The sequence below is a fragment of the Leucopleurus acutus genome (assembly GCF_964270905.1).
Source record: "Leucopleurus acutus genome assembly, chromosome: 9".
NCBI classification, from domain to species: Eukaryota; Metazoa; Chordata; class Mammalia; order Artiodactyla; family Delphinidae; genus Leucopleurus; species Leucopleurus acutus.
In genome coordinates, this window is record NC_139144.1 from 12,729,717 (window position 1) to 12,744,364 (window position 14,648).

The 14,648-nt window shown below is 58.3% G+C and overlaps 1 protein-coding gene across 1 annotated transcript in view; it reads left to right on the forward strand.

Annotated features, from left to right (window-relative positions):
• Window positions 1–12,689, forward strand: part of NUDCD3 (NudC domain containing 3) — a 73,755-nt gene extending 61,066 nt beyond the window's left edge. The window contains exons 5-6 of the mRNA XM_082846876.1: window positions 7,410–7,598; window positions 10,955–12,689. Coding sequence (XP_082703002.1) covers window positions 7,410–7,598; window positions 10,955–11,065 — 300 coding nt within the window. The 3' untranslated portion in view covers window positions 11,066–12,689. The remainder of the gene's footprint in view (window positions 1–7,409; window positions 7,599–10,954) is intronic.
• Window positions 12,690–14,648: the final 1,959 nt, after the last annotated feature.

Here is a 14,648-nt window from a genome sequence, read left to right on the forward strand (position 1 = left end):
CTTGATGAGACGGCCTCGGTGTCCGGTCATGCTCCCAGGTCCCGTGGTCGTCCCAGGCCCTCCTCTGGTCCAGGGGGAGGCTTGTGCCCTGACTGCCTTTTAGTTTTCCAGTTTGCTTTTGCCAAGCACCTGCTGCTCGAGGAGTTATAAAGAAGCAGAACGGGCTGCGGTGCACCTGTCACTGCCTGTGAGCGTGGCTTCTGGCTGTTCTGCATAACCCTGCGAGGTCCACGGAGACACCTCTCAGAATTGCAGGTGCTGGGCTGATTCTTTCCCGAGGTTCCTTCGAGTGGCTTTCATCATCCGTGGATGGCATCACATTTCTAATGCTGCTCCACCACGTGTAGAAAAAGAAGAGGACTTAATTTAGAGCATCACATCCTCTTCCGGAGCTTCCCTGCCAGCCCAGCCCCCTGCACACCTGGCGTGCACCTTCTCAGGAGTTGCGGGGATCCTGCCTGTCTCCGCCTTCCTCCTGACCACGGTCCTCGGGTACAGCCGATGCCAGTGTCTTAATGGAGACATTGCTGCTTATGGAGCTGAAGGTTGGGTGTGTTCTCAGTGTAATTATTTATTTACTGGTAACATTGAGGACCACGTATCTGAGATGATATTGTAGCTCAGTAAGCACATGGCTTTGATGTGTGAAGACCCTGGGGCCTTTGCTGACCAGAACAAGTGCCATTCCCTCGAGCCTCTGGAGGGGGAGAGCGTGGCTGCCCAGGTGGCCAGGCCTGCTTTGTGCCTCAGCCCCACTCACTGGACCTCCATTCCTCGATCTTAAAGTGAGGCCCAGAGCCTTGGTTGGTCGATCCCCAGACGTTTGTTGGTTGCTTATCACTAAGTGGCAGACCCTGTGCTGGGCACTGGGGCGATTAAGGAAAATAGCCAAGGGCCCTCCTCCTAAAGGCTGCGTGGGCCGAAAAGGGCCCCCAGATGTCCTCGCCAGATCCCAGAACCTGCAAATAGGTCCTTATTTGGAGACAGGGCCTTTGCAGATGTGATGAGGTTAAGGACCTTGTGATGATGAGATCATCCTGGATTATCCAGGTGGGCCCTAAATCCAGTGACAGGTGTCCTTACAGGAGGAAAAGAGACAGACACAGAGTGAAGTGAAGGCAAGGCAAGGTCGCCTGGAAGCTCTGGAGGGAGTGCAGCCCTGTCCAGCCTCCAGACGGAGAAGAGTCTTGTTTGAAGCCCGCAGCACGTGGCGCTTCGTTACGGCTGCCCCAGGACACTAGCCCAGGCCTTACGTGGCATGATCTCTGTGGAGGCCACTTGGGACAGGAGGGGTCACCCCAGGGGTGCCTGTCACCTTACCAGAGTCCGTGGTCCGGGTCCTGACCTCCCAAGCAGGCCAGTGCAGACATGCCCCTTGATGCCCAGCCACCACTCCCTCCTTGCCAGAGCCGGATCCACATCAGACACGCCCGGGCAGGCTTTCAGAGCAGGCAGGGGTGGCAGCTAAACCCGGATGACAGCTCCTGCCTCCCTCCCTCCCACACTCGAGAATGTTAAATGAGGCTTCTTGATTCTGAGGCAAGCTCCTTTCTTGGTTCCCGAGACGCGAAATCGGGGCCTCCCCCCGTGGCTTGTTCTGTCCCAGAACCCGCCTCGGCTCACTGTCCTGGTTTCTCCCTGCAGGTGGGGCTAATGGCCCTGCCGTGGGCACCTGCAGGCCATGGCCTCGAGCCCTCGAGGCTCCACGGTCTCGGCGTTTGTAGCCATTCATGAGGCGACGCCAGTCCACACACTGACACGATCCACACTCGTCATTTAAAGCTGGTACAGTAGCTGCAGAGTGTTCACAGACCTTCATCTGCTTGCCTTAAAGCTCGCGCTACTGGGTGTGTCTGGTGCTTGAACCTATGAGTGTTTTTATATAAGCTGCGTGCCCCGTATTTAGATTATATATTTAGATTACAGTTCTCAAAAGTAGAGTTACAGGCTGAGTGTAGTCCTTGGCCATTGCCGTGGGCTCCCCTAAGAAGGATGTCGGATTTCTGTGACATCAGCAGATCCCTGTGTGCCCTGGCACTGGGCTGTTTTCGAGTGGGGATGTGTGTTTCTCTGTGAAGTGGTTCACCACTTCTGTTTTGCCGCTGGTGGCCACCGGCCCCCTGCCTGGCTCTGAGGGGCCATCGTTCAGCTTAAAATACAAGTTAAATTACGTCAGTATTTTGGCAAGAGCCCAAAGCCTGGAAATTAGTCCAGGGACTGAAATGCGAGTTCTTGGCCTTCAGTGCTCATGTCTCCCAGGACCCGTCGCGTTTCTCAAGGTGGTCACATTTTTGGCATCATCACCAACCCCTGGATCTCCACCGGGTGTTGAGAAGCAGGTAGCCCGAGTCCGCATGTTCTGGAGAAGTTGCCTGTGAATAGAAGGGACGTGTCGAGCAGAACTGGAAGACCACGCTCCTGGTGGACAGAGCGCGCGTCCCCTCGTCCCGTGGGGGAGGAGAGTAGAGACGCAGCTTGGCACTGCGTGGTCACCTGCCTCGCATCCACAGCCCACCACGGCCGGGTTCTGTCTGGCCCTACAGTGCTTTAATGTTTAAGCTTAAAACACTTGTTGACGACATTAAAACCAGGAGGTTGCCCACTGCAGTGCTGCCTCTGGCAGAGCCCTGAGAGGCCAGCGGTCTGGCCGGGGCCGCGTCCTCCCCGCAGAAGCGCCTGGAGCTGAGCAGGCCCCTGCTGCCTCTCCCTGTCCTCTGTCCTTGTTTCAAGGCGCCTCTCTGAAGCCCCATCCCACAGCTTTCACCTGCATCTCCTTGGCCCAAGCTTGATCCCACGTACGGGCAGCTGCGAGGAGCCGTCCTCCTCGCCGGGCGCACTGCCTCCCTCTCTGAATAGAAGCAGCGTTCTGTGACAAAGGAGGGGAGGGAGATGAGTGTGGGTGAGTCATCATCACCACACAGATCGGGGTGCTGAGGTGAGCTGAGCCATGTGGAGTTGGAAGTTTCTCTGAGGACATTTTGGGAAAACTGTTCAACCAGCACTCTAGGGGTTCCCCTGAGAAACTGATTCTAGGTCTGGGACCGATTGCTAAAAGGAACCTGGAGGAAAGCCAAGGAACGAGGGTGTGTTATCAGGTCACAGCAACCACCCGTGACCAGCCGAGATGGGGCACTCTGAGCGCTGTGTGATCAGGGATAGGAATGAGTGAGCCATTGAGATGCTATGTGTCCAGGAGCCGGTGCTGACGACAGAGTGGCTGCATCATGGAGGAGAAGGCCCCTGCTGGTCCCTGCACAGCACCTGTTGGGGCTGGAAGTGTGTCCCTGCCATATTGTGGGGCAGATGGGGTCAGGGAGGAACCCCGGGAATGTGGCACGTGACTTCTGTGCCTGCAGGGGGGATATCCCAGGAGGGCTGCAGTATCACCTGTGCAGGTCCTGCGGGGGCACATCCCTGAGCTTAATCAGGAGGAAGCACCAAACAAACCCCAAATGAAGGATGGTCCTTAACAACAAAAGGCAAAGGCGGTGGAATGTTCCAGGTGAAAGGGGACAGGCCCACTAAGATGTAGTCAGGACCCTGGACTGGATCCTGTGCAGGAGGGAAGGTGAGCTGAAGTTACTATAGTAAAGAACTTCCATACCTTCAGGAAGGAGACACTCACCGAAGTATTAGGGGTAAAGGGCCAAGATGATTCCAAAAAAATTCCGGTAATTTACCCCATATTATAAACTTACACACATAGAGTGAGAGCGTATGTGCAGACACACATACACGTGATGAAGAAAAGGCGTAGCATGTTAACAGTGGGTGACTCGAGGAAAAGGTATTCTTTGTACTTGAATAATTCTAATAACTTGTAAGTTTGAAATTATTCTAAATAGAATGTTTTAAGAAATGAGATGGCAAATAAGCCCATGAAAAGATGCTCAACGTCGTTAGTCATTAAGGCAATACCAGTTAAAACCACGGCGACATGTCACTTCACGCTTATTTGATTGGCTCCTGGAAAGGATCGACAGGAGCAGGGACTGGTGACAATGTGGAGCCCCTGGGGCTCCCCTGCACTGTGGATGGGAAGGCCAAACCGTGCAGGTGGTTTGGAAAACAGTTTGACAGTTTTTATGAAGTTACATGTGCACTTACCATAGGACCTAGCAGTCCCACTGCTGGATACCTACGAAGGGGAAAGGAGACCACAAAGCCCTGCAGGCAGCCTGGTAGCTGACCGCTGAACCCTGGAAACACCCCCCTGTCCACCCACAGGTGCGTCGGCCTATGTCAGGGGGTGACCCCCATGCATGCGTAGCATGGCTGAACACCAGGCCACTGCGCTAAGAGAAGAGCAGACCAACAGACACAGACCAACGAAATGGCAAAGCAAGTGTCAGGGGCTGAGGGGATCGCCGTCGAAAGGGGACCGCGAGCTTTGGGGTGTGGCTCGATAGCAGTGGTGGCTACGTGGCTGCATTTGTCAAAACTCATAGGATGCACCCTCAAGAGAGTGAATTTTACTGTGTGCCAGCTTACGCCTCCACAAACCTGATTTAAAAAGAAATAAAAAAATGTTAAAATAAAAAATCAAAACCAAATGTTAAAGCATTAGACTGCTTTATCAAAGATGTTACTTTTAGACCTGAATCCTTGAGCTCCATTCCAAGAACATTTCACCCATGTCCTCTTGCTGCTGCACTCTGTATTATTCCACCTGAAACAGGAATGAAGTTCTGACTCACTAGCATATGAATGGACCGTGAGGACATTGTGCTGAGTGAAAGAAGCCAGGCACAGGACACATAGCCTGTGTGTCCGTTTTTGGGAAATGTCCAGAACAGGCAAATAAATGATTTGTTGCCAGGGCTGCGGGAGGGACAGAGTGGGGAGTGACTGCTCATGGGCACGGGTTCTCCTTTTGTGGTGATGAGAGTGTTCTGGAACTCGATAAGAGGTGGTAACAGCTCAGACTCTTGTGAATGCGCGAAATGCATTGAACTGTTCACCTTAAAATGGCTAACTTTATGTTAATGTGAATTTCACCTTGAATTATTTTTACTGTGGTGCTGGGCTCATCTTGATGTTTACTGGGTCTGCAGAGTGCCCATGCGGACTTGTTCTGTGGACACACGAGGCCCGGGCAGCGAGGCCCACCAGGCTCCTTGTTTTCAGGGTCAGTCCCGTTGAGCCCCCGAGCTGTGTCGGGCCTGGATGTGTGTGTGGACCTGGCTGGGACACCCCGTGTATGGTTCGTACGCGCAGAAGCAGCAGCAGAGCCCTGGGGCGGGGATTGGGCTGACCCCACAGTGCTGTCACGGGCTGCTGGTCCGAGCATGGCTCTGTTCTGCCTGTAGCGCTGGGCGATCCAGGCGAGGCGCTGAATTCCAGGTAGAGGTAATAGTGGGTATCTTACAGAGGTTGTGAGCGCTAACAATACATGTTAGAGAGATCTTGGCCATGATGACGACTAACGAAGATACAAGTAAAATGAGTCTAAAGGGTCTGTTGTCTCTGGAGATATACAGTCGTCTCTCAGTGTCCTCAGGGGATTGGTTCCAGAACCCAGCCCTCCCCCCACCTCTCCCCCCACCGAAGGATACCAACGTCCAAGGATGCTCTAGTCCCTTACATAAATGGTGTAGTGTTTGCATGTAACCTGTGTACACCCTCCTGTTTACTTCACATCATCTACCTAATGCAATGTAAATACTATGTAAACAGTTACTGAAGTGTGACAAGTTCAAGTCTTGCATTTTGGAACTTTCTGGAAATTTTTTTTTCCAAATATTTTTGATCTGGAGTTGGTTGACTTCAGTGGATGCAGAGCCTGTGGATACAGAGGGCCGACTTCCTCAGAAGTCTCTCCTGGAATGGTAAGAGAATGTATTTCCCCCGTGGAAGGTTTCTGTGGCACTGGCGCAGTGATCTGCAGGTCTGTAAAGACGGGGCTCAGTGTTCGGCACTGGGGCCTCTGAGGGCCAGGTCAGGTCTGCGCATGCAAACAGGAGAGTGCAGTTGGCCAGAAGCTGGCTAGACAGAGCATCTGAAAACAGAAGCTGCACCCTGAATGTAAACAGTGGCATTGGCAGGGTAGAGGTCGTTCATCTGATCAGGTGGGCAGGGGGTGCTCAGAACCCCTGCCATCTCACCCCTGCCATCTTCACGCCCGCGTCCACCCAGGATGGTCAGAAGTGGGGCGACTTGCTTTTGTAATGTGCTGAGATGCTGACATTCATGCTGTGCTTGTGGTTTCCTGGAGGTTGTCTCCACTGTGTGACCCGCCCTCATCACTGCCCACGCCTCAGCCGCTCTCAGGGCCCGGACTTAGCTCTGCTGTGACGCTGTGGGACCCGGGCTCCGCAGGGGCTCTCCACGGACTCGGGCAGTAGGGCTGGAGCTGGCAGCACCGCTCCCCGCAGCCCGTGAGCCACGGGGCCGACTCCTTAGGCCCCGTGGGCCTGCTGTGTCTTCACAGATGTCGCCTGTGGGCCAGCTCGCACTCCACTTTGTCAGGATTGCCCGCTGGCCAGTGAGCCTCTCCTCACGGTGCTCCTGTGAGGAAGCGCCGCTCTCACTGCTGGCTCCGTCATCTCTGTGTCACCTCCCTGCCCCTCTGGGCATGAGTGGGGGTTACATCCCGTCTGAGAGTGGACAGAGTGAGGGAGCGTGGGCAGCCCTCCTGTCAGTTCTTGGCCAGTCAGTAAAGAGTTTCGCGATGAGCCGGCCAGTGACCATGGGGAGGAGGTGGCCTGGGCCCTCCCTGTGTGGTCCCTGGGATGCGTGTACTTGGCATCAGCTTCAGGCAAAGCCCTGCTATTCTGCAGTCCCCGTCTCTGAGTTCTTGTGTCCCCCCGACTCCCCCCGTCCCTCACTGGGCTGCACCATGAGGCTGAGTGGCAGGTGAGTCACATGCAGCGGTCGCAGGGCTGGGGAGCCACTCTTGTAGCCGCCTGGCCAGGAAAGAGAATGGGACAAGGCGCCTGGGCGTCTGGCTGGGGGGTAGTCATTGTCAGGCCGAGTGCTTGGTCCCCCCAGCAGGCAGGAGCCTGGGTGCTGCACTTGGAGGTGGGAACGGTCAGCAGGAGGGAGAGGGGTGAGCTAGCGGGGCCCGGGCAGGTGGATGTTGACAGAAGCTCCTGTTTGGGCTCAAGCTTCCCTCGGCAGCTCGGGAGGCCGTGACGGGGTCTGGGTACCAGCGGATGGGGCAGCTCGGAGTGCTGGGAAACGCCCCACTCTGGTCCGAGCGGGCTGGGCTTCTGGTGACTGAGCGGTGCGGGTGCTGATGCCTACGGGGGTCAGTGTCTTCTGAGAGGACCTGGGGGACAAGGACCGCAGGCACCGCCCAGTCATGGTGGTGGAGAGTGGAATACTCAGTGCCTGGGGTCCGGACAGCCCCGCTGGGTCCCCGGTGCCACCTGCCCGACTCTGACTGTGTCTCTGCCCTCGTGTGCCAGGTGAGCCTGAACAAGGTGGGCGAGTACTGGTGGAACGCCATCCTGGAGGGGGAGGAGCAAATCGACATCGACCAGATCAACAAGGAGCGCTCCATGGCCACGGTGGACGAGGAGGAGCGTGCCGTCCTGGACAGGCTCGCCTTCGACTACCAGCAGAAGCTGCAGGGCAAGCCGCAGAGCCACGAGCTGGTACGGGCCCTCTGGGGTCGGAGCGGGGGCGGGGCGAGCTGCTGTGGGCTCCTGGCGCGGGCACGCCGGCTTGCTGGCTGCCTGGGACGGGGCGACCAGCCAGCAGAGCCAAGAGCTGTCTGTCCGCGGGGTCCCGGTGGTATCGCGTGTTGCTAGCTGACACGCTGGGGCCGTGCGGACGGATCCCTCCCCTCAGCCCCTCCAGGACCCTCAGCACAGGAGGGAGAGTCAGGCCCAGCCCTGCCTCGTGGCGGTGCGGGTTTGACCACAAAGGGCCAATGGGAAGAAAGTCCTTCCAAGTCACTTGGAAACGTCAGAGGCATGAGAAGTGTGCCTGCGGCTGTGGGGGGACGGGAGGAAGTTAGTGACTAAAGAGGAGGCTCGTGCCTGAGCCTGTGGTGGCCACAACGAGGAGGATTAGTTAGACGTGTACCATCTTCCTTCTGCTTTAATACTCCCAAGAGTGGCTCCCTGCAGAAGTGAGGGTTGCTTTTCTCAGGTTATTTTTAGTTCCCAGTGTCCCACGTGAACAGCGCCGGGAGTTTGAGCCATGGCACCACGGCCCATCTCCAAGGCTGCTCATGTGTCAGACACGAGGCCCGCCCTCCACCCCACCCCCAGTGCCATTCAGATTCTCAGGCGTCCTGTTTTGTCTCCCAGGGGCCTCACTTTGTGGCTCCTGTGAGTGTTCTAGGCCTGGGGCCGTCGAGCGCCCCCGCCCACTGCCCCGTGCCTGTGGTCCTTCCTTTCTGTCTCATTCAGACCTTGCATGCAAACGGCCTGCCTCGCTCTTTCAACGGCCAAGAAGCCATGGAGGGGAGTGCTTAGTGAGTGCTTACTGCACGCAGGTTGGGTTGGGTTGGCTGGGTCATGGTCCCTGTTGCAGCACCCCTGAGAGGGGGGTTGAGGTTTAGGGGTCACAGCACGTGTTCAAGGTCCCACAGCTGGTCTGGCAGCAGGGCTGGGGTTTGAACCCTGAGCTGGTTCCAGTCTTGTCTGTCACCCCTCCCCGAGTCTCTGAATCGCCTCTTGGTCTGGCTCCCTGACCCACCTGGGCTTTTGGGGCTAGAGGCCAGGGCTACGGTTGACCACTGGATCACAGGCATCTGCTGGTCTTGTCTACGGAAACTGGCCCCTGGCTGTAATTGCTGAGCTCGCAGGGCACAGGACGCGGAGTGCAACCCACCTCTGTGCACGTTTAGGCGGCAGTTTTAGCCAGTTGTGCTGCATTTGCCTGTGGCCACCAGGTGAAAGAGCACTCTGAATGCTGGCCTGACGGGAGGGGACCTTGTGCAGCCGTCGAAAGTGGGGTGTCGCTGCCCCGAAGTGGGCAGGCACCTGGCTGTGAGACCCAAGTAGGAAGCCGAGTCCCTGTTGATGAGCTCAGGGATGGGGCCGGCCGATCAAGAAGGATCTGAAGAAGAGCCTGGAAGACCCTGCAGTCTAATGGAAAGACCTCTGTGGTTTGAGTCGAAAGGGATTCTGGAAGGACTTGCCATGTGCCAGGCAGTGTGCTGACCATGAAGGGGCGTGAGTGCCTGGCCGAGTGCAGTGCCCTGTGGAGACCTTCAGCAGACACACAGGAGCCCATGGCTGGTGGTGCAGGCGGCAGGACTCGGGGGTGACCCCTCGCCCAGCTGACCTGCTCCTGGACGGGCAGGGGCCTCCAGCTCGCCGGCCCTCGCTGGAGATGGTAGAGGACTGACACCTCAGGGCCGTGGTGGTAGAGGGGGAGCACCAGCACTGCTGTCTGGGACTCATCTGGGCTTAGCAGACATTCGGGGCCTCCCAGGCTTCCACGTGGACTGTCCTCAGTACACGGGGCCTTGAGGGAGGTGCAGTGTGGGGAGCAGGATCTGGATGGAGAGAAGAGCTTTGGAGGCGCGAGGAGCCAGTAGAGCTGGCGTGGCCTGGCGGTGAGGGAGCTGGGCTTCGCGGTGCTGAAGCCACGGACAGTCTCTGGAGTCCTCGGAGGAAAGCGTCCCCAGGAGAAGAAGGAAATCGGGGCTAGAGAGTCAGCAGGACTGACTGGTGGCTTCAGATGGGGGCTACAGGGAGGAGGGGTGGCTTAAGAAAGCAGGTGGTGGCCATGAGGGGCGTGCGGCAGGACCAGCGCAGGCAGCGGGCCAGGGCCCCGTGGAGCTGGAGCATGAGGGGCCCGTCAGGTGGGTCAGGGCTCACTCAGCAGAGGAGGTGCTCAGGTGAGGGGCATAGAGTGAGTTGAGAGACTGGGAGGAGGGGACTTCGGAGGGGTAGGTGGGCGAGAGCTAGAGGAAGAGGGATGGGACGGAGGAGGAGGCCTGGCCCAGCAGGGCTGCCAGGAAACCCCGGAGTCAGGCTGGTGGGCGGGGCCGGCCTCTCTGGCCCCTTCTCCACAGGGGGCGGCCTGCGGGCAGCACTGCCCGCTCCTCCAGTGCCCTTCCCAGCGTCCCTGGCGTGTGTCATCTGTACCGAGTTGGGAGTAATGTGGATTAATCCCTGAGATGTACTACCCATCTTTGATGTGTTTGCTGCTGCACCACGTAGGTTTCATAACAGGGAAAAGAAGGCCCCCGTCAGGAGGGGAGTCCTGCAGCCTCGCCAGACACCGGGAGTTTTCCCCTCAGCTCAGTCTGTCAGCCTAGAGGCCAGAGGTGGACAGGGCTTTCTGGCCCCGTGGCAGTGAGTCTCTTTGTTTCTCCTGGTCAGAAGGAAGGGGAGATGGTTCCCAGCCTGATGTATTTGCAGGGAAGCACAGAGGGCAGACCCGGGGACCCGCGGGGAAGGAGGGCCTACAGCACCACGAGGGACCTCCCTCATAGGCGCAGCCTCCTGCCGTGCCCTGGCCCAGGCCACAGTGCTTGGCCTGCTGCTGCCCCTGAAGGCTGGATGGTCCAGGCTGCCCATGTGCTGGGATACGTGATCCAGCAGCTTTGACCTCTGCCCCCCAAGGGCTGCAGGGGTCGGTGACTGGTGGGTCCACAGCCAGACTCCCTGAGGTCTCTCTGAGTCACAGCCTGGGTCATTCCCAGACTATCTGAGGGTGCAGGCCTCGAGGCCACCAGCCTTCTCCCTGGGAAGGGGGAGCAGAGAACCCCTCTTTGCAATCTCAGTCAGCCCTGTGGGCTGTAGCCCTCAGGCCATTTGGAGTTCAGACAGGTATTTCTGGTGAGAAGGGACAGCATCTGAGCCAGGAAGATAGCCGGTGCTTCGCTGGGGACAAGATGGGGATGGAATCTGCATGTGGGAAGCACAGTCTTGCGGAGGGTCTGCTGTCACCCTGGGCAGGTCCTCTTCCGGAGGAAGCAGAGCAGAGTCCTGCTCTCGGACATGCGGGCCTGGTGACTACAGTTAACCTCTCTATTTTCTGTTTGTAGAAAGTCCATGAGATGCTGAAGAAGGGGTGGGATGCTGAAGGCTCTCCCTTCCGAGGCCAGCGATTCGACCCGGCCATGTTCAACATCTCCCCCGGGGCTGTGCAGTTTTAATGACCGGAGTAAAGGAAGCCCTCGCCGGCGGGGACTCGCTTGCCTGGTTCACCCTTGCCATCCTTCTTTTCAAGGGGGAACCCGGCCTCCACGCTGGCCCTGCATCTCCAGACTGTTGTAGAGCAGGGCGGGGGCTGCGTGGCTCGTGCCAGGCTGGTGTTAGAGAGCAGGGGGTGTCCTGGCAGGCGCAGCTCCGGCCCCTCCTGGCCGTTAGCCACCCCCTCCCTCCGCTTGCTGCTCGTGTGCTCTCTGCTTGCTGTTCTCACGCTTGGGGCGGGCGTGGGTGCTGCTCGGCTGTTGAAGCGTGGGCAGGGCTGTGCAGCCTGAGGGCCGAGCTCCTGGCCAGTTTGGGGAGAGCGCAGCCTCGACCTTTTGCTGGGTGTGTTCACGTGTGGTCTTGCCCGCCTGCTTGTACGCGTTCACCGCCTGCCTCAGCCTCGTTGAGGAGCTGCGGAAACTGGGGTCCTGCCGCCGGATCTGGACGCTGGAAGAAAGTGTCTTGTGGCCTCAGGTGCAGGCACGGCAGGATCTGTCCCTCTCCTGACCGGGCTGCTCTGCTGCCACCCAGCCTAGCACTTTTCTCTCGGGGGATCCGGTTCTTGTCAAAGTGAGCTGGGCCAGGCACCCTCAGGAGGCCCCATGGTGTGTCAGCTGCTCGGTGCAGCCCTTGGTCCTTTCCTGGCTGAGGCCAGACTGCACCGCACAGAGCTCGTGGCTCTGCTCCCACCGCTGTCCCAGGACCCAGAGCCTGTGCCCTTCACCAGGACTGTGGGGCTGCCCTTCCGGGCAGTGACCTTGCAGGTCTCTGCACCCTGGAACCTGCCCTCGTGAGCTCTGTTCTCTGGTCTGGGGGAGGAAGGAGCCCTGTCCGGGGGGGCGTTCTTTCTGGAGCCTTCCCCCTTCAACTGCAGAGGTGGGAGCTGCTTCATCACAGTCTGTGGGGGCAGGTTTCTGGCTCACAGCGCCCTGTAGACACATCCCTGGGTCCCTGGGAAGCGTTTGCTTGCTCTGATGCCACCACAGGAGGCGTGGACACCAGGTGGCTGGGGGAAGCGCCACCACGGGAGCACAGGGCCCTGCTGTTTGCACTTGTCACCGAGGCTGGTCACGGAGCTGCTGGAGGCCCCTCTGTAGTGCCCTCAGGATTTGCACACCTGTCCCACGTAGCGAAAGGTCTCACTGGCACGTGTCTGTGAGAGAACCATTCTCAACACGCCCCTGTCTCCTCCTCCCCTCCGCCGCCCCCGTGGGGTCTTCTGCTGCGACCAGCAGGGCTGTGGTGCCTGCGCCTCAGCTGTTTGGGAGACTTTGGGAGCTGTGGACTCGGTGGTCAGTTGTCTTCCTTTTGCCCGATTTGATTTCCAGTGTTGGTTTCTCCCCACCCCGCCCGCTGTAACAGCAGCTCGCAGGCATCTGGGAGTGCGGGGCTTCAAGGGAGGGAGTGCTCGTTCGCCCTCGCCGTCTCGTGGGAGACCTCTGCCCCTCGCTGCCGGCCTGGGCCCTGGAGCCTGTGCACTCTGCCTGTTTTCTCTCTTCAAACCTGGCAGCAGCAGTTTGGCCACTGAGCTCCGTCAGCTGAGGTCCAAGGAAGTGGGGTACACACCTGCGAAATCACCCTGTCTCCGGTGTTGGTTTGCAATAAATCTGTATTTAAGCACTTGTGGGTCTGTGTGTGACGATCGTTGCCAAGACAGTTCTCATTGTGTGGTCATTACCCGAATTCTAGCCCTGAGGCCCGCGTACACAGCAAACGTCAAAATGGGAAATTCCTAAATATCTCCCAGAGGTGTTTCTCATCCAGCCTGCATCCTGGCAAGACTCCACACAGATTTCAGAAATCTAATAAGCTTTTGGTTAGGAGAAAAGATTGTAGCTCTAGAGCTTGCGTGCATTTCCAAACAGGAGTCAGAAGGCTGCAGCCCGAGGGTCCTCAGTGCCCCATTTACCTGCACGGGTCCCGGAACGCTGGGCTCACGAGTCTGCCTGCACCCGCTCCGGACATAACAGGTGTGTGACACATCCCCTTCCTCAGTCACATGGCAGCCTCTCCAGAGCCCCCCCGCCCATTCCCCCATTCCAGGGGCGATGCTCAGTGGGCAGGACCTGGTGAGCATTTCTTGATAAGCATTTCTTGAATGAGTGAAGAATGTGCAAAGGGCTTGGAATTACCAAGCGAACTGCAAACTCCCAGGGCAGGAAAAATCTGCCAGGAGGGAGAGGCACCATCTCTCAACAGTTTGCCTCCAAGGTGTGTGGGAGGGAGAAGAGTCAGGAGTAGTCTATGTGCCAGTGTGTCCAGGAGGTGGCAGCTGCCTTACAAAGACCTGACCACCCAGAACACAGTCTGGGGAACAGACCCAAACCCCCCTCCGTTCTGCTCCCCAGACGGCCAGCTGGCAGCAGGCTCAGCCCAGGTTGGACGACTTGTTTCCGTGAATAAAGAATGGTGTGTGGACTCGCAATCGTCAGTCCTCGGTAAGCGCTCTCTCCCTCTTCATCAGAGGGCAGGCTCCAGAGCAGAGCTCCTGCCCTCGACAGTGGCGCACACGTGGGACTGGTCCCCCCTGGTCTGGGAGTCGGGTGGTTGCAGCCTGGCCGCTGCTGGGCATACCTTTCCTGGACACCAGGTTGGCACGCTCTCAGCTCCCTGATGCCCCCGTGGGCGTGGTTAGGAATCCCGAGGCCCCTCCTTCAGGTCCCTGTCACAACATCAGGGGCAAGGAAAAATTAATATATTCTGTAGTCTCAGACTCAGCTCACCCCTCAGCCAGTCCACACGAGCATGATTTTATCTGGTCTATTCTGTCTTACGTCCTTGGTTTTATTCTTTACAACTGAAGGTTGGGTCACCGGCTTCCCTTCAGAGGGAAGAAAGGACCGTCGAGTGCCAGCTGGGGGTCCTAGATCCTCCCCTTTTAACCCGGAGCCCTCAGCTGGACGCCACTCTGCTGTCCTAGCCCCACTCTGCAGGCTCAGGCACCTGCTGCTGCTGGCGTGGGGAGGGCGGGGCTGGGGTCACGCACTGCAGCCCACCCTGGGAGAATCTGGGGACTGACTCGGACTTGGTGGTGCGGAGAGGGGCCAGCCTGGTAGAACAAGCGTCACGCCAGCTGTGGACAGAGAGCCAGTGGGCCTGGCGCGGCCATCCTCCTGCAGGGCAGGCCCGAGCCTGTCCCCTGGAGATGGAGGCTGTCGCGAGAGAGGTGCCTGGACCCGAGAGTGAGTCAGGGCTTCTCCAGGGAGCTCGAGCCAGGCCTTCTCCCACCTCTCTCCTGGTTCCTCCTGGGAGGGATCCTAGGCTTTTGGCCAGCGCTGGATGGGGCATTAGGGACATTTTGGTTCAAACCCCCACTGTGCAGTGGTCACAGAGGAAGTGTGACTCCCGAGGCGTGAGCTGGGCCCCCGCTCCTGCCCACATTCCCAGCGTCACCCCGGAGATGGCCTGGCCCTGGCTGATGCTCTGCAGGTGGATGATGGAAGGAGGGGGAAGGCCCCCAGCATTCGCCTACTGAAACCCTATCAGCCCAGACGTTGCAGAGGAGGACCCTGAGGGGTGGCTAACTCTGGACGGGACCACCGGAGG